This window comes from Ursus arctos, unplaced genomic scaffold, assembly GCF_023065955.2.
Source record: "Ursus arctos isolate Adak ecotype North America unplaced genomic scaffold, UrsArc2.0 scaffold_6, whole genome shotgun sequence".
Classification (NCBI taxonomy): domain Eukaryota; kingdom Metazoa; phylum Chordata; class Mammalia; order Carnivora; family Ursidae; genus Ursus; species Ursus arctos.
The window spans coordinates 44,762,236-44,788,103 of NW_026623078.1; the positions used below are offsets into that span (position 1 = coordinate 44,762,236).

Sequence of the window (25,868 nt, forward strand, 5' to 3'; positions counted from 1 at the left end):
TGTCTCCTTCCAATATGCTACACATCTGTGCGTTTTGTAGCGGGTCTTCAAAGTTCAGTTAGCAACCCACGGACGCCATTCATCTTCTTGTTAAAATGTCTACCGCTGTAGCCAGTGCTCATGCCCTTGAGGGTTTTCCTCTTTTTTTTTTTTTCCATTATTGTATATAAAGAACATTGTGACTTTTAATATTAGCATTTTTGCTTTCAACAGCAATTAGCAATCTCTTGGTTTGCTGTTTGGTAAAGCATCGGTTAATGAGGTCACCTAGTTTAAAATCCCAGCTACTGGAAAATAACAGGGAGGAGGTCAAATCTATCATTTCGTGTTATATTCTCTGCTCTCTTTTCAGTTCTCTAAGGAAAAGATATCTTTGTTATCCACAATAAGTCATTACGACCCGTTACTGGCCCTCTGTTTTACTACTGCCTCAAGATACAGTTAGGTTCTCTCTTGCTGAAGTACTGAAATAGGATAGTTCATCTATAAACAAACAAAAAAACAACTTTGAGCATCTGAGGATGAGGAATTGGTTTCGTGTTGGTTGTGTTCTTTCCTCTGACAGTTCTGAGTTCCCGTCTAGCGAGGGGTTGTCTCTATGGTAGAAGGGGTCCCCGGGGTGGTCGACCTCGGGGTGGCTGCTGGTGGTGTGTCCATGGGGCTCCCGGCCCCGCTGTTGGGCGTGACGGAGGAGCTGACCGCGGGCGTGTCCCCCTGCTGCTGGGCCTGCAGGGTCTGTCCACAGATGTGGTGGTGCTTCTCCCAGTCTTTGTGCTGGCAAAATGAGCCACAGTACCGGGCCGTGTTACAGCCGCTGCACGTTTCACTCGCTTTGCGGCCACAATTCCAGCAACTCTACAGGAAAAGGCAGAAGAAAGCAAAACCCTCAGTTAACACCTCGTCCGGGCCACGGTCGGGCACAATAGGCGAGGCCGCACGACCGGCTCATTCTCAAGAACTTTACGGGAAGAATGACGACTCCGGGGGCCGTGTGTATGTGTGCACACTAAACACACAGCAGATGCGGGTTTCGGTGTGATCGCCCCAACTTTCCTACCAATGACTATTCTAACAAACTGGCTGTAGCTCCTTTCTGTGTTTATTGTCAAATCCCTTCCCTTCACATTTGGCTCTCTTCACATCAAAGCTCTCTGTTCACCTATGCTAACAATCTCTGGATCTGCACTGTGTCCCCTTCCGATACCTACAGCACCGTGGTCAGACACAACTATGCCACTCCTGGCAGAAGCTCCTTCCCTCTAGATACTAACAGGGATCACGAGGGACCTATGAGGACCATATATTAGATTCAGAGAAGCATCATGCAGCAGACAGAGGACTGTACTCTCTGCTCCATCACAGACCAACAAGAGCGACGCAAGGCCCTGAACCTCTCCGTGGCTTAGTTCTTCCCACTGCACTCGCTCACTCTGTGTACCTGACAAGCACACAGGAGGACAAGCCGAAAACAAGCTCCTTCCCTTCAGCAACCTGGAGGACAGGATCCTTGGTTCTTCTCTGATAGCCTCAAAGCACCCAGAAGGTGCTTGCTATACAGCAGGTGCTCCGTAAACATCAGTCAGATGACTCAATCGGACTACGCCGAACTGGACTTGGCAAAGCGGAAATACTAAAACCGAGTAAACAGTGGTTCTCTTTGCATACAATGCTTCCCAGCGGCTGGGTTCCTCTGCAACTCGGAGTCTTTAGAGAAGTAGAGGAAGCTAACAATTGGTGAGTCCAGGGCCAATCTCTGGAGCTGCTTTACAAGAGCTGAGTTGAGAAGAGCAGAAATCTCTAAGATTTCAACTTTGAGATAAACACATCATGAATCAGGGCACGGACCCACCAGAGATAGAAAAGCATGTGGATGGGAGAGACCGTCAGGGAACCAAGCAGGGACGGTGCCAGCAGGGGTCCTTGCAGGAAATGGCGGGACCCCCAGAAGCCAACTTTAAATGTCCTTGGTTCCTTTGACAAAACCACTCCCGGTGTGAAATGCTATACCACGTGAGCTCAGCATTGTGCCGTTAATCTTTTTTATTGTTTATCTTCCTTGGTTTTGATGATTGTCTTGCAAAACAAACTTCTGACTATACTACGGTAACCCCAACCCAGCTGACTGGTATGTGGTGGTGTCACGATTAAAATACCTTTTTAAATGCCCTGATATGCGTGGATATTACACATCTCCCCACTGTGTTGCCTGAACTGGTTTTGCTTCCAGCATGCTGGTTGTATGGCCTAAGGCAGACTCATAAATCTACTAAAAACACCCCAGTAGAGTGTCAGTCCATCAGCCTGGTGTGTATGGTTTTACCAATGTCCAAAATACACAAAGAGATGTTTAGCAGTCAATCTAATCTTGCTAACAAATAAAGGGGCTCCTACAGGCTTTTAAAGTGCTGGGAGCCTCTACATTCCAGAACTCTTAAAACGTAGAATTCAGCTATACGTTCTTATTTCTTTACCATTCAGGAATTAGGCCCAGTGAAAAGGGTGGGGGATTTAAGATCTCAAACTATGGTCAGTGGGAGGTGTTTTTAAAAAGTGAACATAGCTGAGGAAATTTAGAAACTTGGTTTGTATGTTAATGTCTTAAATAAAAATGGAATTAAAGTAAATTTTTTTCTACTTTGATGTAATTTATCCAGGAAAATATTTCAAGAGATGTGTCCCTCTGGATCAGAGGCTTCTACCATAACTTAGAAACCCTTCTCCATCAAAATTAATTCAATCATGATGTGTGCATAATGGTCCTAACAAAGGCATGAACAACGTGAGCCTGGCCCATGCTTCAGAGTCGTGAGGTATGATGTTCGGCGCCCAGAGTGAAGTTTACTTCCTTGAGGTTTAGGCATTTAGAATAATGCCAGCTGGATCCTGGAACAAACTCAGCAAATAAGCAAAATTCCTAAATTATATCAGAAAATCCCAATTAGAGAACAGAGACCTGGACCCAAAACAATATTTTAAGGAAATTAAACATCTAATCTGAGTCAAGTGGCTTCTTTAGGAAATAGCCTGGTGTGAGTCTTATCCTTTTTCTGGCAGAGGCACGGTTTGGCAGACACAAGGGTGGTAACTGCCCAGCACTTCAGATTGAAATCAGATGTAGGCAACCTTCTCAATTTAAGCTGATTAAACACACAGACTAAACCAGGTAATTACAAATGCATGTGCCAGAGAGTGGACAGAAGGGACAGAATGGGAACTTCTTTATTTTTTAAAGTGTTTTCAAAGATGGGAACAATTTTATAAATAAAAAAGTGGAATGATGCCAAATATAGAAACAGATGTTTTGGATCATGAAGCTGCTGGGGATTGAGATTTCTTGCCTAGCATCACCGGGTTCTGACCCAGGATTCAAGAGCTCTGGCTAGTTTCACCTCTAGTTCCATCCGAAGTTGTTCAATTCCATTCATTTACCACCCACCCCCGGGACAAAAACAACCTTCAGCTGTAGGAAAGTACAACAAAGAGCAATTCAGATGAGCTAGTGGGGGGTGGGGGAAGCTACATATTTTTATTGCTCTTAACATTGCATTGCAATAACTGTGCAGGGGAACTTTAGCGCAAGTGTTCCATTAACAAAAAAACTCCAAAGTGCATATTCCTTTTGAAAAGCTCATTAGAAAACAGACAAAGCAATTTCTATTAATACATTTCTCTTGCGTGGCTCTAGTGAATTTCCGGTTGGCTCATCCATACTCGCAAGACTGATGCCTGACCAGGGGCACTCGGTCACTCGACCGTCACACTTCTGGGAGAGCGGAATGTGTAGAATCTTGTGGGAACCCTACTCTGGATTATTTGCAATTTCTAAGCTTTCTGCTGTTCACAAAGGTGGAAAGTGCAAACTGTGTATAATACCCGGGGGTGTATCAACAATGGTTTAATCTAATTTTACATTTTTCAATTTATGCTTTTTATAGTCAGGCTAGTATTTCCTGGTAGTTGTCTGTTCATTTCTTTCTTCCTTCCCTTCCCTTCCTCCCTGTCTTCCCTTCTTTCCTTTTCCTTTCTCCCATCCATCCATCCAACCGTCCATCATGTAACTGAGCGTCCCTCTCAGTCCTCTAGAGAATGATGCTGGCAACTGAATTACTGTGACACGTAGAAGGCTCAAGAATACCACTTCATAGCAAATTTCATCCCCCCAATTCACGGCACTTTATAGTCTTCCCTTATTTGTGCTGTTATTATTCCCTTTTTGGCATAAAGAATATGTTTGCCCTGATCTGAAAAATGGGAGTCAGCCACTGACCAAAGTTAGGCTGTGACTCAGGTAAAGACTATGAGGTTTGCTAAAAGTGCTAATCCTGCAGATGGAAAGGGAAATGACGAACTGAAGCTTTGAAATGCCAAAGCTGTGTGTCCCAGATTGTTGCTACTTTGTTTCATACCAGCATTCTCCTCACCCCTAAGAACAAAATTGTTTCTTTCTTCCTATTTTAGATACACTGAGAATGGTCTTTCATAGCCCTACCTGGAAAATAATATCCTTTCTGGTTCTTACTGTTGGAAATTCTTTTTCCAAAAAATGAAACATTTTCTCCTGATTGCTTTAAGTTTCTCCAGGTCTATACTCACCTACAATTCTCCAGAAAAACTCTTGCATGCAAATGATGCTCGATGAATAGAATCGAATGATTCCAATGAAAACTCCCCAAACGTAAAGAACTCTACAACACACGGTCTTAAATTCACCTTACACTGGCATTGCGCTGTACATTCTGCAGCTTGCAGGAAACTGAGGCCCAAAGAATAAGTAACTCTTCCAGTAAATGACTTGCCTAAAGCCACGCAGATACGAAACTACAGAGCCAAGGTTTGATTCACCGAGGCCTTTGGACTGCAAATCAAGCACATTCCCCCAAGTGCCACACTCTGTCCATTTCGGGTATTTCTTAGAGCCTGTTTTGGCAGGACCAGGCGAGAAGGGTGCCTCACTCCTGAAAGCAGACAGAGGCTGGCACAGGAAGCTGGAGCACCAAAGACAAGGTATCGTGGTGTGCAATGGAAATGGCTTCCGGTGTTGAGTGGCTTCAGCTGGCCTGTCTTGGGCTTCACTTGCAACTCTATCACTTAGTGGCCTCAGAACCACGAGCGAGGTACTTAAACCCTCAAGCGACAGTACCTACAACACGGGAATGATATCACTGCATGGTTGTTCAGGATGACGTCTGTGCTAACCACAGTGCCTGATGTTCAGGAAGTCCTGCATAAAATGTCACTGGCTGGAAGAAAACAAGACCATCTCAATCCTTGCAGGGTACGATCTTTAGAACTAGAAAGCTGTGGCCCCATGCCTCCTGCACAGGCACTGACAGCTGCGTAGAAAACACATCAGCTTACTTCCCCTTCCACTTCATCAGTGACCACTTACTCTGTACCCTCACTGTCCTCGGACCTTCGAAAGAGTCGCCATTACTCACCATTTCCCCATTCCTCCTTTCTTTATTCCCCTTGTTGAAATTCCCTCTAACCTTTTTGTTGAGATACTCATATTCTGTTGTTACACTGTAACCTCTTTTTTCTGTTTGTTCATTTCCCTCTAAATATTTGTCTGGAAGGGGAAGCTGGCATAAAGCGAAGAAATCTTTCCCTTCCTACGCTCTCCCTCCTCAGCCCTCCTCATTGTTTCAACTATCAGCTGTAACAAAACGACACTTCAACCTGTTTCTCCAGCCCTTCTTTCTTTCCTGAGCTACTTCCTGGAACTCCAACCACCACGACGCTCCTGTCACCCAAGTCAGTATTCCCTAAACCTCTCTGGGGTGGTCCACTTTGGTCGCTGGCAACACTCAACGTTCAAGACTTTGTCATCTGATTAGAAATTCCTCTTTGGCTCCGGCAATGACTCGGTGCCAATCCCCACAGATCTTGTGTCCACAGTCTCTCCTCCCAGATTTCCAGGCCCACATTTATTATGCAACTTCCTTCCGTGCCCTTCCTGGTAGAATAGCTTCTTAACTGGCTTTCCATTTCTCTCTTTTATACACTGCTCTCTTGGAAGGTGACATGGTATAAAATACTTCTACTCATCTATATCTCTCAACAACCTTACAAACTGAGACACATAAACATTACCCTAGTTTTACAGATAGGAAAACCAAAGTTCAAGAGGTGAATCACTCTAGACCATTCCAGGTCCAGTTCTCCATCCACTGTATCATGAACATCTATGGATGCAAACGGCTGGCTTTTAATTTGGAACAACAAAAAATCTTATTGTAACATTATCACAGCTTATGCTCCGAGAGCTCCAAATTGTTCTGGGGATCAATGGGTCTGACAGGATCATGGGGGCCTTCTAGGAACCATGATGCGAGACTCCTGGGCTGTCACTGTGGTAACTAATTCTACAGAGTCCATGGGGGGGCGGGGGTTCCATTAATTATAGAAGTTGTAAGGAAGATGAACCTCCCAGAATGACTTGCTCACACTGTCAGGGTTTATCAGGTTCTGGAAATATAAAGTTTAAAGATGTGATCAGTGTTTCTCTCTAAATGCAACAAAAATGTCCAACTCAATGTAAACTGTGTGGTTCTGCCCCTATATAGGAATAATAAATAAAGGCCATTTTAATCTAGAGGGGTGGATATCAGTTTGATGGCTTACAACTCAGAAGTATTAACAGTACAATTATTTACTCTTCTTTCTCTACCACTTCCAGTCATTCGCTTCGATCCCCCAAGCCAGAACTGGTTACGGATCTCAAAGAAGACTTGTCGCCAAGCTCTTCGAAAATAGGCCCAATCTGACAATGTTCATTGGGAAAATAATTATACATGGATGGGAACCAGATATGAATATGAAAAAATAAAAAAACTGCTGAAGATGGCCAGATTCAGCAAATTTCCTTTTTTTTTTATTTATGCGAATGCTGGCAGTATATTCTAGGTGCAATACGTTGATACACTATAAGAGAGAGAGAGGGAGTGAAAGCACAGAAAATATAATATTTCTTCAAAGATTTATTTATTTGAGAGAGAGAGAGAGAAAGCACGAGCAGAGGGGAGGGGCAGAGACAGAAACAGACTCCCCGCTGAGCAGGGAGCCCGATGCGGGCCGATCGATCCCAGGACCCTGGGACCATGACCCGAGCTTAACCAACTGAGCCACCCAGGAGTCCCCAGAAAGTATCATATTGCTTAGATGTCTGCCCCAAGTTCAGCATCGTTCTACTATAATAACAATTACTAGTGTATAAATCCACGTAAATTTAGAGATCTAGGTAGGAATAATCTGAAGGAGGTCCAATGAGGAAATAGATACGCTAATATCCAATTGGGGGGAAAAAAATTCCCCTACCATCACGTGGCTATTAAGAAGGTGGCCTGAGAGTCTGGGCTGCGGGCCGGCTCACATTTACTGCTGAGACCCTGAGCAGAGGCCTAACCTCCCAAGCCTCAGCTTTCCTCATATGCAAAGGACAAGAGCAACGTCTGTCTACACTACCCGACTCACAGGAAGAGTAAATGAGCTAAAGCACGGAGAGTACAAAGAGCAGCTTCTACCACACCTGGTAGAGGTAAACGTTCACCGTAGGTCTGCCGGTGTCACGCAGGCCAAACTTCCTGCCACCCCCATTAAGCACGCTGAGTGTGGATTTCTGCCTGCCCGGGACAGCGTGGTGTACAGGACTGGCCCGTCCTGGCGAGAGCACCCCCTTTTCCTCTGAGAAGAGTCCGTACCTGGATGATAAACCACATGGCCCCCCTACAAATAATACTTGTGCCTGTTCATTCCTAACTCGACACTTTGTTCCTGCTCTTCTCGCCAGTTCAAGATTTTCAACTCTTGTCTCCTCCTTCTGGAATTTTCCCATTCTTCACTGCCTACTTCTCAGAACCACTGATTTTCCAAAGCAGAATGGGCGTTAGTAGGTCCATTTTACATGTGTGACAACAGGTAGAAAGAAGAAGGCTAAATTCAGAAATCACCGAAGTATTCCGGGGCATCGGCCGTTAATACAAACAGCTCAGAAGAAGCTCAGTCTAAAGATCTGGTCTTCTGAGGCTAAAGCTCAGATTCCTTCTTGAAGTCCTTATGAAGGGGAGAATAATATTCTGTACATTTATATTATCTACACATGCATTTTTATAGATTCAGATTAGATCATGTACGATCTAAATAAGAGGTGGGTACGTGTTTATGATAGGAGGTGGCTTCAAACTAAGGGAGAGAAGGGAGAAAAAGATTTGTTTCAGTCAGAAAAGCTTAGTGTATTTTTTTTTTAAAAGATTTTATTTATTTATTCGACAGAGATAGAGACAGCCAGGGAGAGAGGGAACACAAGCAGGGGGAGTGGGAGAGGAAGAAGCAGGCTCATAGCAGAAGAGCCTGATGCGGGGCTCGATCCCACAACACCGGGATCACGCCCTGAGCCGAAGGCAGACGCTTAACCGCTGCGCCACCCAGGCGCCCCCAGCTTAGTGTATTTTGTGATGCAGGACTGTGGGAAATATGAGCACATAATGATGCCTTGCATTACAGCTCTCAAAACACCTTAAAATATGGGTGTAAAAAAAAAATCAAAACATTGTGTGTCAACTATGCTTCAGTAAAAAAGAAAACAGACAAAAAACTTCCAAACACCCCTGCGAGGCAAGCAAATAACATCTCGTTCCTTAAGAAGAAATAAAGGCTCACAGGAGTGAAATGATTTGCCCCAGGACACCTGATACGGTAACTGAGCTGAAGCCAGGATTCAGGTCCTCCTCTTGGATTCCTTCTACCCCAAGCACCTGCCTCAGAGCTTTGCTAGCAAAAGATGACCATCGAATCGCCTGAGCGTGGCCTTTAAGTGGTGTGGCCATGTAATGTATCATACAAACCAGAACACTTGAGAATAAAAGGGACCACTCAGTACTAACTTGGGACAACAGGGATAAACCAGGACTGTGTCACTCAAACTGGGGGTACGGCCCCCCCCATACCCCACCTTCGGCTACTACTATCCTGATTTCCACATTAAACAGCACAGACTATTTAAGACTTTGTGCTATTTACCCCTTCCGGTTCACAGAGGCGATCTGTTCAACTGGATTCAGTAACTGATTTGAGTTTCTTAAAATGTTTATATGTGTTGTTTATGCACAAAAACATAGGTTGCCTCTTCTACCAACCACCACCCCCCCAACAAGGAAAAACCCACACCCTGAGCAGATCAAAGCCAGTGGCAAAGTTTCTGAAGATTGTTCAACTAAGATCACCTGATGCGTATATCCCAAACCCCTCTCCTGGACGCCCTCTTCTTCCTTGACAGCCAACCCGTCATGAAATCCTGCCCATTTTTTATCTCATGGGGTCCCCGCCAACACAGACAATTTTCTCCACCCCCAGTGCCACTATCAACCACCTTCGTCCCCATCTGTCTCCTGAAAGACTGGTCCCTCCTTTGAGTTTCCCCTGATCTGTCTCCACACTGCAGCCGGAGTGATCCTTCCTAAACACTCAGCAGCCACACCGCCCTCCTGTTCTCAAAGCCTGGCATAGCTTCTTTGTCCACCTTTTCTCTTCCTCCTGCACAGAGGCGCTGACATGCCTCTGCCCAAGGACACAGTGATGAAGCAATGGGGGTGGAGTGAGAGGGAGAGCAGCTGCTGACCAATTCCTGATTATCCTTAAGTATCAGATGAAATGAAACTTAATTTCCGGAAGCTTTCACACTAAACCTGTTAAGACTCTTCTAATTTAGTGATCTGCCTCCTCTAATGAACTGTACTCTACACGAAAGCAGAGGTATTTTCAGTGCCTAGCATCCTCCCTGACAGAGAATAAAAGCTCAAAACTTTGTTACTGAAAGAATAAATGAATACATGGATAGGAGTAATTGAGAATTGTACGTATTGAATCACAAACTTCCCTGGGCAGGTCACAAACTGGACCTTTTTTTTTTTTTTTTTTTAAGGAATGCCCATTAATTTCTTTTTCTTTCTTTTTTTTTTTTTAAGATTTTATTTATTTATTTGACAGAGATAGAGACAGCCAGCGAGAGAGGGAACACAAGCAGGGGGAGTGGGAGAGGAAGAAGCAGGCTCACAGCGGAGGAGCCTGATGTGGGGCTCGATCCCATAATGCCAGGATCACGCCCTGAGACGAAGGCAGACGCTTAACCGCTGTGCCACCCAGGCACCCCCAGGAATGCCCATTAATTTCTTAGTACAGTTTTAAAATGAATGGTTCCTACATTTAATGGGAATATTTTTTTTCAACCAATTACTATGGCAGCCAAACCTCCTATGTATTTTTCTAAGAAAACAAAGAATAATTTATCAAATTCCTACAGCACAATACTAGGTGGGTCTTATTTGGGGTTGAGTGGCTAAAATTCAAGAAAACCCCCTGAAACAGAAGAGTTCGGAGAAGTGCCTGGACTCTCTTCTCTGCACAGCAGCTGGGCCAAGCAGTCCTGGCTTAAGAGATGCCCACCTTGGGGCCAACCATGGCGAAGGCTGGAATAGGGAGGTATATCCTAGCCCAAGGAAGCCAAAGTTGTCCTGGTTCTGTCCCGGAGGGGCCCAGGGAGCTTTCTAGACTGAGGTGATTTGCAAGCATCACTGCTGGGGTGACTTTTATCAGGTCATTTCAATGAAAAGGCGTCTATTCCTTAGTGTGAGGAAAGAGCAGACTACAGAAAAATAATGTGTTGGATTTAAAGTTTTGTTCTCATTCATAAATTAAAAGTAAAGCATTCCTGCAGGAGAATATACTTTTTATCTCTAAATTTATAGATAAATTTGGGCAAAAGATAGAGCTGACTAAACCTACTACCACCAGGCACTCAGACTATTCCCAGACCTTGTCATTCCTCAGAAGAAGCAGAAACATTAACTTAGGGCTAGTGGATTAACTTCTCTGTCAAGTCCTTGGTCAAACCACTTTTATAGTATGTGTGTACAGACTTATCCAAGTCTAGAGGAGTCTCCGCTTCATTCCAATGAAATCTCTCTTCCACCTTTTGCTCTCCTACTCTTGGGAAAATGTTTACGTTGCTTTTGAAGAAAAGAAACTCAATTATTGAAGGGATCGGGGCGCCTGGGTGGCACAGCGGTTAAGCGTCTGCCTTCGGCTCAGGGCGTGATCCCGGCGTTATGGGATCGAGCCCCACATCAGGCTCCTCCACTATGAGCCTGCTTCTTCCTCTCCCACTGCCCCTGCGTGTGTTCCCTCTCTCACTGGCTGTCTCTATCTCTGTCGAATAAATAAATAAAATCTTAAAAAAAAAATCTTGAAGGGATCAAGCCCCTCACCCTGACTCTAAATCTTACAAGAGGTACTGCAGTTTAAAGAAAAGTAAGAAATCAGACTTAAGTTGCCTCTCAGATTATCTGCATCCAAAAATGACCGTAATGATCCTTATTTCTATAATGCTAAATACTAGTGTCAAGACCATGTATTTTTCTGGATAGATGTCAGGAATAAAGGTACAAAGCTTTCAGCTACTGAAGGAATACAGCATGCTATTTCCCAGATACAAAGACTTAGTTCTCAATTTCTTCTTAAACATTCATCTTTAGAATTTAGTGGCCTACAAAATAGTGTTCCCGTACATAACAGCCCTAAAGTGTTCTGTGGAAGTGGTAATGTTTTCGCACAACTACTGTGCTTCATGGTATTACTAACTTATGGAGCAGGACAAATTCTCTCCGAAGGATGTTAATAGAAATTTTTTTTTTAAAAAAACACAAAACAAGGTCCTTAAATATCTTAGCCACAAGATGCCAATAAAATTGAATTTATGTCTAGCTTAATTCGACAATGGAAAAGTCAGCAGTTAAAGAGTAGATAAACTTCCCTTTGTCCCTCTTTTCCTGAGAAACTTTCAAACGTTGAAAATCAATTCCTTTTGTCCTCTTGTTATTCACCTGCTACACATTAAATAGAAACTCTGGACATCGAGTGATTCCCGCAGGGTCTTTCATCTACAGAGAAGCCTGGTACAAATTAAATTCGTACTCTCCCTCACAAATTATAGATATGTATTGTAGTAGACCATTGATTTACCAGTTGACGCTCTAACTAGTTCAGCTTGGTGAGACTAGCTAACTACAGTCCTTTATCTGAAGTTACTGTGGGGTGGGGGATGATGGTGGGGCTGCATTAATTAATGCAAAGCATTACCACGTTGTTCTGACTTTATAGGCTCTATTTGAAAAAGTATTGTTAGGTACAGTGTTTTGGTTACTTCCCAGATCCTTGAGCCATTTGGGCTACATGTGTGTATCTTAATATACTCAAATAATACCAAATCATATTACCTCCAGTGGCGCTGTGATGCTATGAAATGACCAGCATAATGGTTATGACAAATAATGTGGGAAACAGACTGTGCAGAGGATCTCTTTGGAAAGGTTGAACTGATGCAGACGCCGTTCTCGCACTGGAATTTAGGACCAACAGTGAAGGGAGTGGGTGCGATGCCAGCCCTGCAGGACGTCTTTGGGGAGCATGTTTGCACAGGGCGTCTCTATGGAACCCCTTCTATGAGAAGGAACCACACACAGACGCTGACAGACGCCTGTGCACACAGCTGGGTCCGGAGCCTCTGAACAGTGCGAGGCAGTCGTAAGCATTTCTCTTTAACCTGTTATCCACCAAAGATGTTAAAAACCTTTCCTGGCAGAGTTGTCTTTTTCGGTCTTTAATAAAGACAACATGTGCCCAAGCTCTTGATGGATTCCCCAAGTGCCAAGACTCCCCCCAAATTATTCTAATTTCTACACCGCCCCAAAAAAGATCGGTTTGTCTAAAATCCAATCCCCCCTTTTATTTGTGACCCCCTGGCCTCAGAACCGAGCCCGCGAATGAGTGGAAATGATCTGCTTGCCTTGGAAGCCCCCACCAGTACCTCACCTCGCTCGAATCCTCCTGCTGATTGATGACGGCCAGCGCGTCCTCCGCCGCCTGCCGCTTGGCCTCAGCCACTGTGCGCTCCATCTTGGCGCGCTCTGTCGTGATCATGTCATGGGCTTTCCGCTCGGCCTCCGACACGGCCTTCTGCAGCTCGGTCATCGCCTGCCGCTTCACCTCGTTGACCGCCTCCTCTGCGTGCCAGGCAGGCCACACCGGCAAGAGAATAGTTGCCTGTTAGCGCAGGCCCTTGCATACCGGTCGCTGTTAAACACAATTCTATAGAACGGGTGTGACTCTCACCCCAACTACTGGGCCGTTCTCCTGGCTCGTCTAAAAAGCCAGAAGCTTGCTGAAACTCACGGAGGAAAACAGAGGGTGAGATCTTTCTTTCTTGAACTTGCATGTCTGCGAATCTTTTTTAAACTACTATAGGGTCACTACAACTTCTCCCCCAAACTAGGATCTCCAGAAATGATTAGGAGACCAGACTTCAGTAGCTAAAGGACGAAAACCATCACAAGAAACCTGCCTGGATAATTCAGACACATTAGGGAGGTTTGCCACAAGACTATAGGTTAATACGCACATAGGGAGTGCACGTTAAAAAGCTTTCAGAAGGAAAGAGGAAGGGGATGGATTTTACACATATACATATCTAAGTGCTAACAATTATTTGCTGGTGAAACATACAGCACGACAGTGAAAGGTAATTCATATGGCAATTACGTCGATGTAGACCTTGTAAAGAAAATCCAGGATGAAAGAGATGATCTGGCTTTTCTTTTTCCTAAGTCATTTCCCTAGTCATGTGGATTTATGCCCTTACAGGCTAAATGATAGGGTTCTTTAAAAATCATGTTCTCATTTCCCAAGTTTTAAGCTGTTGCCCATCCACTCAATCAAATATACACACAGCTCCGCATAACCAACTGTTGCACTAGACAAACGTAATTGAATCATACCAGAGGCCAAAACAATCAGGCCTGCCTACAAACCTGCAAGGTGTCAAATTAGCTCTTTATTTTTGGCTGTGGAAAGGGTGCAAAGATTTGACTAATGTACAATATGAGATTGACAACTAAAACAAGTAATTTCCATTTAAAAAAATTAACTGTTCTAATTAACAAGGGAAAATATCCTCCCCCTAAATTAGTTTATCTAATTTTCATCTTTATTCAAAGCAAAATGACAATGATTAATTGAAAATTTAATAAGCAGTAATTATTAACTTGGCAAACCTAGTACCAATTAACACTCTATTAAAACTAATTATGACATGTTTCATTCAAGTGTTTGCACTTAATTGTTTCACCCACTTAAAAAGCACCTTAATTAAATGTTCTGTTTAATTAAAAACATAGATTCCTAATAAAAAAAATGTTTTACTGTAGATTAAAAATGTAAGAGATGGAAATAGTCCTATGGTTTCTTAAACGTCTATGGTTTATTTCACACATCTATAGCCCAGGCCTTGAGGATCAACAAAGGCCCTCCACTAGTAATTAGCTGGCATGACGGTTGTAGCCTCTGCCACTTTAGCCACATTATTTCTGAAGTTCTTTCGTTTGTAATTACTGTCTGCTAGGTTTTATAAACTAAAATATAAGGGAAAGATCCAGACTGGAAATATTAACTAAAATATGTTAAGCCTTTGTTGGTTGCTCTAAGATATGCCACTTAAAATCTGGATAGAAACAGAGTACTGCACAGAGCTTCAGCTCTTTCTTCACCAGGAGGTGAAAAGATGCCTTGATTACCCTATCATAAACGACCGGGGGCACCAGGGAAGCACTGCCCTTCTAACTAGACAGCCAGGGTCTAATTTAGTTTGAATATTCAAGGTGAATTAAAATTCTATCTAAGTGGTAATACAGGACAATAATTTTTGCTTACGATCAAAGCTGTAGCTTGACTAATTGTGTATGCAAATCAGGCAATTTATATTTAAATTATGCATTCCTATTCTAATCCCACAGGCATATACAGATCAGCAAAGAGAGTTGGTAGGACATTTGCAAGGTGCTTGAATATTTATTACCAACTGCAAACATTCACTGATCCTTTGAAAAAGAAATATACTGAAGAAAACATTCGGTTGTGATTTGAAAACTATCTTTATGTTAGATTTTTTCCCTCAAATTTATGAAGGCTTTTCATACCGTTATGGTGTGTTCAGTTACTTTTGCTATTGCTTTTAAAAATACTAATTATAGGGGAAAACTGATGGGCCTTCAACATGTTAGGACCAAAAATATTTAAAAATGTGTATTGTTAAACTGTTACATTGTTATACCCTTAATGGGGCAACAAGCAGAATTTGGGGTCTTTGAGTAACATACTGTTAAAGTCCTGATTTTAGTAACTGTACTATAGTTATATAAGAGAATGTCCTTGTTCTTAGGAAATACACACTTAAATATTTAGGGTGAAAGGGCATCACATCAGCAACTTACTCTCAAATGGCTGAGGAAAAATATACATAACAGAGAAAGAAAGGGAGGGAAGGAAAGAGGAAAAGAAAGACATTAAAGCAAATACAATAAAATAGGGAAAACTGCGTAAAAAGAAAGAGGCAATTTTTTATACCATTTTTTGCAACTTTTCTGCAAGTTTGAAATCATTTCAAAATGAAATGGTGTTAAATATTGTATGATATACTTTCATGCACAGGACATACTTTTTGCAATTATAATTTCCTGTGAAAAAGGATGCACTGGTTATACTACATTGAATTTTGAGAGCTCTACTCCTTTGATATTTTTCAAATGCTTTAAACTTTCTTTTATTTACTTATCTTTTGCCACAAAGGTAATGTATAATACTTTGATTGCAAAGACACACTTTATAGGTTTTCTACTAAAAAAAATTTTGCCCACAGCAAATTTTGGAATCTTGGGGAAAAAAGCTTTCAAATTGTAACAAGCTGAGTGCAGATGTCACATTCTGCCCTTGGTGTTTTCATCATGCTGGATGCCTTGACACTGTGAACACTAGAAATGCTTTTTAAGAAGCCTATAAAGATAAATATTATAAGCAGTTATATTCAAGATTTCCAGACGAAACTGTCGCCTGTACTTTGGGGATTTAGTATATTCCTTAATATTAGCAGCCATCCATAGAAAACTATCCCCAAACTGTTCTTGTGCAGATTAGGGATACCGTGTGAGAATGACACAAATACACAAATGTAATCAACTCCCCCTTCGACCCTATTTTAGATAGAAGCCCTAAGATAGAATACAGGCACATCTAAAAAATGTTCTGGGCATTTGTTTGATAAGGTTTAGTGCTTCTTAGAGAGTCCATGGACACAACGGAAGCAAGGATTGTTCTTTCACTAGTCGCAGCCCCCCACGATGTCAAGTATACCCAGATTTAGTTTCAGAAACCCACAAAACAGTGAAGAAAAAGAGGAGTGGACTCACTAGATTACAACATGTCAAATTTTTAAAGAACCTGATTAAGTGGCAAATATATAGTGCAGTTTTGAATCTGCTTCCAATTGCTTACCACTTATGGTAAAATACCACTTTGTGCAGAGCTATTCGAGTTGACTTTCCAACAAAGGTGGTATATTCAGAAAAATCTGCTCTCGCTTAATAGCAGTCAAACAAAGACTTGAGCAGATAATAGCACAGAAAAAGAATTTGGATTACACAAGGCTTTCCTGTCAATTTTTTTTATGAACTATCAAGGATTTAACTTAAATACACATAAATAAGGGAAATGCAGAGAAAGACTCTCTCCCTCGACATAAAATGTCATCCTTCTGCTGTCCAAAATGGCAATTCTTTGTTGTCTCTTATTGGAATAAGTTGCGCTGACAGCTTCCGAATGGGGAAGAAAAAGTGGTCAGAAAGAAGATGTAGCAATTCTTTTTCCAGAAAGGTGACACTCGGCACCTTTTAACAGCTTGGGAGTACCCCATGACCCAGGAAGAAATCTTCTTAGAGGTGATGCTGTCAATCTGGTAAGACTGTGCAGCCGAGCAATATACATAACCTTTAAGCTGAATCATCTATCTGATTTGTTTATTGGACATGCAAGAGAGCCTTCTGGTTCTCAATCTAAGCTACTAAGTCTAGCATGCTATCAGATTTCGAAACTCCTTATCACTCTTACAAAAACAGGTATTTCTTAGAAAAATCTTTAAAAACACTTGGCTAAGAGCCCAATGATCAGAGCATCAGCCAACTTGCAAAGAACTACGGACACAGCTGGGTCAAATCACTACCCAAAGAGACCCTTTCCCTTAACTATTTCTCCTTGATTAGGGATCTCAGCCCTACATTCATCTGACCCTTTGCAGAAATAGCATTTTCCAGTTGCTCCAAACTATTTTAATAGTTGGGGTTTATAGCAGCTCAAAGCCACAGTATGTGTCTGTCACATCATCTTTAACTCTTGAAACAGGTTTTACACTTTCTCTCCTGAGTCAGTTTTCTCAAGGTTTTGGCTCAACTTTTCTTTCTTTTTTTTTTTTAAAGATTTTATTTATTTATTTGACAGAGAGAGAGAGACAGCCAGCCAGAGAGGGAACACAGGCAGAGGAAGTGGGAGAGGAAGAAGCAGGCTCCCAGTGGAGGAGCCCGACCTGGGGCTCGATCCCAGAACACTGGGATCACGCCCTGAGCCGAAGGCAGACGCTTAATGACGGAGCCACCCAGGCGCCTCGGCTCAACTTTTCTAAGTGTTGGTGTTCCCCCAAGACTCTGGCAGATCTGAACCTTCTGAAGTCAGAGTGCCATCGGGAACTTTCAATCAGCCCCCAAATGGAGACCAGTATCTCTTAATGAAAATCTGATAGTGTACATGGGAGGGGAAAAAAAAAAAAGTTTAGCAACTTTGTCATTTAACTTAGGAAACAATTTAGTTGTGGTCACTGAATATTAATGAGCACAGAAGATCAATTTTAAATATTGGCTGTAATCATAAAATCTGGGAGTGCCTCAACAAGTCAACTCATTTTGCTGGGGTTTTTTTTAAGAATTTCGGAGACGTGCCGATTGTATCTCCATTTTTAAAAAAAGGAGGAGAAAAGACTGACGTACGCAATTTAATTTCTAAAACGTTAGATTTGTTTTTTGTTCAGAGTAAACTGCACGCAAGCTGAGACCTCTTATGCCAGCTTTCAGCCCGAAACCACGGTAGCACCTGAAAAACAGGAGTTTAAAACAGAAATATTGCCAGACGGTCAATTACGTGGCACTAGCAGATGCTACTAACATGAAAACTATTCCATGTTCTAATCAGGCCTGGTGGAAGAATATTAATTAGGATTTTAGAATTTTGGTTTGTGGTGGGGGGCTGTTTTGTTTTTGTTGTTGTTAGCAGGAAAGGCCCTCCTCGTCGCTCCTCACATCACTGCATGAACAACTGTGCACAGCTGCTAGAACACTAGACTCGTGTTTTTCAACAGTTCTTACCAGCTTTCTTCCAGATCTCCTCTGGCACGTATCCAGAAGCAGGCCTGTGGAGGAATTCCCGATGCGCATCTAGGAAAAGGACGCAAAGCGGGTGGGGAGAGGAAGAAAGCACCATGAGCACGTTATGTCATTACACAGAAGAGAAGCAAGCAATACCCGTGCTCTTGGCTGCTCTACCAAAACATAATTTTAAAAGGCTGAGCATTTCACTTCTAGAAAATAAACACAAATAGCAAGGCCAGTCATCAGAGCTCAAGGAAAACAGAAGGTCATTGGTCTAAATGCCTTGTATGCTCAAAATTAAACAACTTCAATGATTTCATTATACAATATGATGTCTGGGAGCACTGCTCCCAGAACTCTTTCACTCTGGGAATTTCTATAGGCATACTTTATTTTGTTAAGGAAAATAAATTGTATTTGGTAGTTTTCTTTCCAAGAGTCAGATTGGTAGTTAAAAAATCAAATCTTGGGCTAATATAATTTTCACATAGCTCTGATTCCACCGCCTTTCAATACGTAGTGAGCCTTACTCCATGGCTAACCAGTTCTCACAATGACTTCTTAAGAATCTCGCTGAGCACTAAACATTTTCACACAAATTGGATCATATGGATTTGACATGGGAGGGAGGAAGAAAGAATCATTAGAATGGATTCAGAGATATTCAGTTAACAAAACAGGATTAGTATACGTTTTCTAAAAGAGAAAATGACGTTTCACTTTAAATGAAATCCTGTGCTTATCCTTGTCAAATTTTAGAAGTTTGAGAAAACAGATCATAATAAAGTTGATGTAGGAATGCTAACCTCCAAAATAACATGTTTACGGAAACGACAGGACACCTTTTATATTTTTCTATATAGGATAGAAAATAAACTGAAAGTGTACACAGTATTCCTTAGTTAAATTATGTACTGCATATCTTCCGTATTGAATTTGCAATGAAAGCCTATGCATTTAGAGGTTTGGGGGCAGGAAAAAATCATTTTAAACTTTTATAAATGGAACAATCATTCAACCTGGGATAAATTTCAAGTAATTAAAAATTTCCCTACATTTATAAGAAATGTCAAGTACCAGAATACAGAATATGGAAGACAGAGAAAAGCACACTCAATTTAGCTAAGTATATATCATTTTACATTTGAATGCCTTAAATAGGTCTGAATGTTTTGATTCCTTGTAGGGTACATTGATTATCAGTGGCTAAAACTGAAGATTTCCCCAACTATTCTGAATTAGCAAAAGCTTATTATAGCTTAATGAAGGGCATCTGGAAACTCTCTGCATTATCTTTGCAATGCTTCTTAAATCTGTAATTATTCCAAATATACAAATTCTTAAAACTTTGCATTATAATTTCATGATTATGTGATAATCAGATGCACTTGAAATACCCATTCTCGTGCACACACTGATTTCTATATGGAAAATGATGAAAACCAAAATGTTTTTATTTAAGTAATTTTCATTCATAAAACAGCTAGATAAAACTGGTGCGCACACAACTTCAAGGAAATGTGATGTGGCTAATTAGAGCCGTCAGGGTTACCTTCCACACCACTATAACTATTTCCACAAGAAATAAAGGAAGTGTAATCAAGTTCACATTTAGCCATATGACACAATGAAACAGATAAACCTATGGCAGCTTTTAAAGACAGTTTTTTTAGGAATAGATTTTGGCTTAAAAGAATATATATGTAAAGTCTGAAGATAAAAAGAAAAATCATGCCTTCTCCAAAGTAGCAAAAAAAAAGAAAAAAGTTTTTTCCATTTATTGGATTAAGAAAAGATCAACAGCTTGGTAAAAATTATTTATAAATGTCCAATCGTTATTACAGGGAATGGGAAAGGCTAAGTTATCCAAAGGCCATGCACGAAAGAAACTAATTACCACCCTAGAGACCATAGGCAGGAGAGAGTTCGTTCTAGAGCCCAGGGAGGTTGAATCTTGGCTTTGCCACCTACTAGTCAGGTGACATCCAGCAACTGAGTTTCTCCACGTCTCAGTCACCACATCTGTAAAGTGGGGACACTGGTACAACATTTGAGTGCACTGCTGTAGAGACTGAAAGAGGTATTTCCTATTACATACCAGCAAGGCACATCCCAAAATCTCATTAGATATTAGATGCTATTACCCTCATTACTGTTATCACTGTTATTATTTAGTAGGCTGTCCAGTAAGAATGGATACTTATTTCCTCATCAATAATTAAGGTAGAAAAAGCACCTTTTTCTCCCAGCACTTAAATCCACACAGCACAAAGCTTTTTAAAAAAAGAAAGAAAAAGAAAAGAACAGAGAAAAAGAAAAACAAAAAAAATCAAGAGATCTGGATTAAGCAATATACAACAGTAATTTTTTATTCCCTGAGTATATGTCACTTGGGGATAGAAGTTATTTCCATAGTTAGTAATTCTCTGTCTTAGTCCTTGTTGGGAAGTCCTCAAATTTCTTACATGATACTTGTATAAATGTTATTTAAAACTCATAAATGTTTATAGTCCCCAAATTTACTCAAAGATAATGTATAAGGCTTAATCAGGCACCCACCTTACGAGGTACTGTACAGTAGAGATTGGGAGGGTCCATATACCACACTGGAAAGTTATGCAATATTTCAAGTTGGCTATACGTCCCTACAACTCTCAGTGACATGTAGACTCAAACTGCACCTGACCTTGAAACCCGACAGAAACACCAAAACCAATCAAGTAAAAGTTTTCTTAATCTCACCCTACTTTCTAAAAGAATTTATCTTCAAAATAAGAGAAGAATCTAAAGGCAAATAATTTATTTTTATAAAATACACAAATTTACATCTATATGTAAATGTATATAAATTTATGGACACATTTATACGTATATACATATATCCACACATATTTTATAATATCCTCTCTAGTTCTAAGTTAGTGCCCTAACTAAACATCAGGTCTCCCAACCAAATGAATGTACTCCTCAGAATCTATTTTTGATACACTGATGAATACTACAGTCGCTATGGAAACCAAATGACTAATAAACGTACTATCTTCTCCTCTGTTGAAGAAGCAGCAATAACAATGTCTATATAGGCAATATTGAGTCTAAAAAAACAAAAAAATCATGAAGTTGCTCAAGATTACAAGAGACAACTTCCCTCCCAGGACTTTCTTGATTTAGACTGCTCTAGACAAACCTATGCAAAATACCTTATGTTTTTAAGGCCCAGATTTTAAAGAAGCGAATTTTTAACCATTAAATCTTGACCACCTATAAAATATCAGTTGCTATAAAATGGATAGGTGTATTAAAATACAGTCACAGAAACAATGACAGAAGAGCCTACAGGAGATGGTTTAAAATGGGAAACATATACATACATAATTACCGGAAGATTGCAAAATTATAGAAAAGTGCTAAACTAAGTTTGGCTTGCTTTGGGACACAAATGTTTGGGGGTGAGAGGAGAAGAGAAGGAGCCTCCAGAAGAGAACACATCTATGAAGAGAGGGACTGCATCAAGGTGCAGGAGTTATTGTAAGAAATGGAGAACAGAAAAAGCAATCTATGATGTAGGAGATGGAAGATGCACTACACTTAGGACAGAATGGAGACCACTGGATACTAGAAACCACAAGGGCTGCCATCATATATAGGAAGGGATGAGCTGATAGCCTTTGGGGAACCAATGGGACTCATTTGACCCAGGACAGCAAGGCTCAGAGCTTGGCAGCTCCTAGGTATGGCCTTCGTCCTGTAGTGAGCAGAATGAGGCTGAGCTCAGGAGAATATCTATCACAAAAACCACCACAAGAAAGACGGGTTAAGTGAGTTCATCTTTACAAATGCTAGTTATTATTTTTAAAGATAATTAACTCAGAAACTCCAATATTATGTTGCAGAAGCCCAAACCAAACCTAGAGGCCAGAACCGAGTTAGAATTTCTGTTTTTGTTTTTGTTTTGTTTTTTAAGATTTTATTTATTTATGTGACAGAGAGACAGCCAGCGAGAGAGGGAACACAGCAGGGGAGTGGGAGAGGAAGAAGCAGGCTCCCAGCGGAGGAGCCCAATGTGGGACTCGATCCCGGAACGCCAGGATCACGCCCTGAGCCAAAGGCAGACGCTTAACGACTGTGCTACCCAGGCACCCCAGGATTTCTGTTTTTTAACAATAAAAATACTTAGTGCTCTAGGAGGCAATCATCTCTTCTTGTTTTTAAAAGATGGGTATATTTAACTATGACTCCCATCTTTTTAAACCCAACATACTTAAATACAGTGGGCACTATACTTAGGAACTCAGCTAATGATCTTGAAATGAATTTCATGATGTGATTTGAAGGAATCAATACAAGTATATAAAACTCTAAACTTTTATATGCAGATATACTCTGAATTACGTGTTTGTGCTTTTTATAATCTGATCGTAAGACAGGATAGATTTCTTTCCTTGGGAGCAAACTATTTTTCCATAGCCTTGTGTTATGAATTAGGGTCCCAAAGGTACAACAGATTTACTGTGCTTGAGACAGAATTCCCCTTTTCTAGTCTTTCTGCCTGTGGAAGTAGCCACCCCAAAATTACTGTTTTTGAAGTTTTTTCAGAATGAAAAAAATACTTAAGAATCTACTCTAATTTTATAATCTTGGATGCGAAGCAAGTTGATTTCACGTACCCCTGTCCTTTTAAAGTTCTTTTTGAGATTACGTATTAGAAATAATAATAATATATTACTTTTAATACATCTACTGTGGGTCAGGCACTGTCCCACATGATTTATGCCTATTAACTCATTTAATACAGAAACACCTATAAAGTATGTATTACTACCATTCCCATTTTATAGACAAGGAAACTGAGGCACAGAGAATTACTTGCCAAAGGTGAGAAACCTAGGAAGAAGAGGAACTAGGGGTTCGAACCCAGACAATCTATGCTTTTAAGCTTCATGCTAGATTTCCTGAGGTTTTAGACAGTCATGAGAAATTCTATAATTCAATTACATGATAATCATAATGCTTGCTGGCCAGTGGAATTTTAAAATACCAATTTCTCTACCAATCTACTTCAGGCAGGGGTGGTATTAATTTGCCAAACTTAGAATTCCTGAGCTTTGACTTTTCATTTCATGTAAAACAAACAAAAGCCTCTTTCTGACATTTCTCTTTTTGGCAAGAGTTAAACTCTTACCAAAACATACACGAATGTATTTTCAAAATTTCATACACTCTCATCACAATATCCAATTTTTTATTGAAAAAAAAGGGAAAAAATGCATTCCAATTTCAGAGATTTATGCCTCAGTCTCTGACATTAGTCCATCATTGGATGCTTCTTTTAACTCTAATGGTATAAAGAACTTCTTGAGAAACACTGAGGGGAAATGCACAAATATAAGATGAACTATAGGAAGATTCCAGAATAGTACACAGCCAGTAAAAAGAAAGTAATTTGAAGGAAATAAAATGTAAAGAGCCAAGAGAGTGATACGAACAGCATACTGAGGGAAAAGGGGAATGGAGACAAAGGAGGAGAAAAGCAGCCTCACGGGGACCCAGATCAACACCCACCCTATACATACAAAAGCAGTTCTACAAAAGCAGTGATCCTATGTGCCCATTCTGATGGTATTAGCTTGCTCTTGGGTGAAATGCACAATGTAACGAAACTTAAATGTACAAAGAATAAGTCATACTTTGAAAATAGAGACAATTGTTTTAAAAATTAGCTTTCTAATTTTAGTGCTTGAATGTTTGGAGTTTTTCCTGGAAAGTGAGTAATTAACAATAAAAATAATACAAATCTATGATCACAAGGAAAAAATCTAATATTTTGAAGAGTCCTTCAAGATACCAAACTGTCTTTGAGTCAAAACAACATTATGGGCTCAGTGTGCTCTCAATTTTAAAATTGTTCAAGAGGCTATTCAAAATAGCCTTTATTTAATATCTAGGGAAGACTCCCCAAAATTCAATTAGTAATAGATTAGTCATGTTCTCTTACTAATCCCTCACACTGACTTAACATTATGGATATATTTCAAAAGTAAAAATGGGAATAAGTTTAACGAGTGCAACAGAGTGGTCATGGAGGTTACGTTCTCCTCTGTCCAGTCCCCAAATGCAATTTAAAAATGCTCAGAGTGTGTGTGTGACTAAACACTGCCAGTGTTTCCAAGCTAGGGAGGTAACCAAGGAAATATTTTGAACTAAAGATATTTCCTATAATATTATTCTGAAGTCCTGCAGGTCTCATTTGACCTCTGTAGCAGCTGCAGAATTGAGAGGATTGAGCTAAAAGAAACACGGGTAATGTAACTGCAGGATACAGAGATCTACGCGTACATAAAGATACAGACGTAGCTGTAGTTCTTATCTACACACACACACACACACACACACACCCCACGACACACTTTCTGGAGGCAGAAATGAGACTCATCAGCCAGTAATCTCTGATCCTTTCTTTACACACATCAATACATTCAACTCCAAAACCTAGGAGAGAACCTTCGAAAACACTTAATGCGAATCAGTGTGGTCCATGATTACAAACCACCGCTGTCTTAGCGCCACAGCCCAGTCCCACAAAACAAAACTCACAGGCTTCAAGGCTAGGAAAGGGCACACAATGAAAGGACATGCGGGATGCTGAAACTCGCGCACTGTGTGGCTCTTGACAAGTTGCCTCTCAAGTTGGGACGGTTTCTTAAAAGGCAGTCTAGGGTTCTGCGGCCCTACGGAACATGACTGTTTGTTAAAAAAGAGTCCAAACAAAGAAAGGAAATGCTTGTAGTCTTTGAATAATACAATCTACAAAAGCTTAAAGCCAAAAGCAACCTCATATGACCAAAACTATGAATTCATTATGCATCATCGGAAATAATGTAATTTGGGTACTCCTACCCAAATTTTTTAAAACCAACTTTATTCTTTTAGGAAAAGGGAAACTAAACCCATCATCCTGGAGAACAATATACATTTGCATCACCAGAATGTGTATGCAACAGTGGTGATGATATAAGGTGTCCTATAGTGTGTGTGCTGAAAATAACTCACGTAGGCATGAAGTCCCATCAGTTTCTGAACTTTATCTTTGACAGTAGATAGCAGATCATACTAATCCTGTCAGTTCAGGGGCTGTCTGGTGCCAGGCCACTAACTGTGGCCCTGCCTATCTTCTCCAATAGACCAAAAGTTCCTCGAGGGAAGGAAGGAAGAATTTTATTCCTTTATTACATTGTCTAACACAATGCCTGGCCCATAGGCAACGTTCAGTAAGTAAGTATTGACTCAACGAATCAGTTCAATAAAGCAGGTTCAACTGCCAAAATTTTATTTAGTTTAAGGCTTTCAATTTTTGCCTACACTGGATGGTTACAAATACCCCCTTTATTTGTCCTGAACAGAACAACTTCGGATAATCAGCCAGGGGTGATAATGAGGCCAAAGTCAGGAGTTTAATCTGCGCATGTGTAATTAGTTTTGTTTGCGGCATGGACGGCGCCCTGAGTGAGCTGACAGGTGTATGGCTAAACAAATATGAACACGAGATGAGAGAACAGGGATCAACACAAACCCATC

General features: G+C 40.9%; 1 protein-coding gene across 7 annotated transcripts in view; it reads right to left on the reverse strand.

The window, feature by feature from the left end:
* The window catches only part of RUNX1T1 (RUNX1 partner transcriptional co-repressor 1), a 134,806-nt gene that overhangs the window by 1,152 nt on the left and 107,786 nt on the right, over positions 1–25,868 (reverse strand). For all 7 annotated transcript variants that reach the window (XM_026495761.4, XM_057307737.1, XM_048212458.2 and 4 more), the window contains 3 exons: positions 18,291–18,359; positions 12,865–13,055; positions 1–855 (listed from right to left, as the gene is read on the reverse strand). The exon at positions 1–855 is cut by the window's left edge and continues 1,152 nt beyond it. In XM_026495761.4, the coding sequence (XP_026351546.1) occupies positions 580–855; positions 12,865–13,055; positions 18,291–18,359 (536 nt within the window). In that variant the 3' untranslated portion in view covers positions 1–579. The remainder of the gene's footprint in view (positions 856–12,864; positions 13,056–18,290; positions 18,360–25,868) is intronic.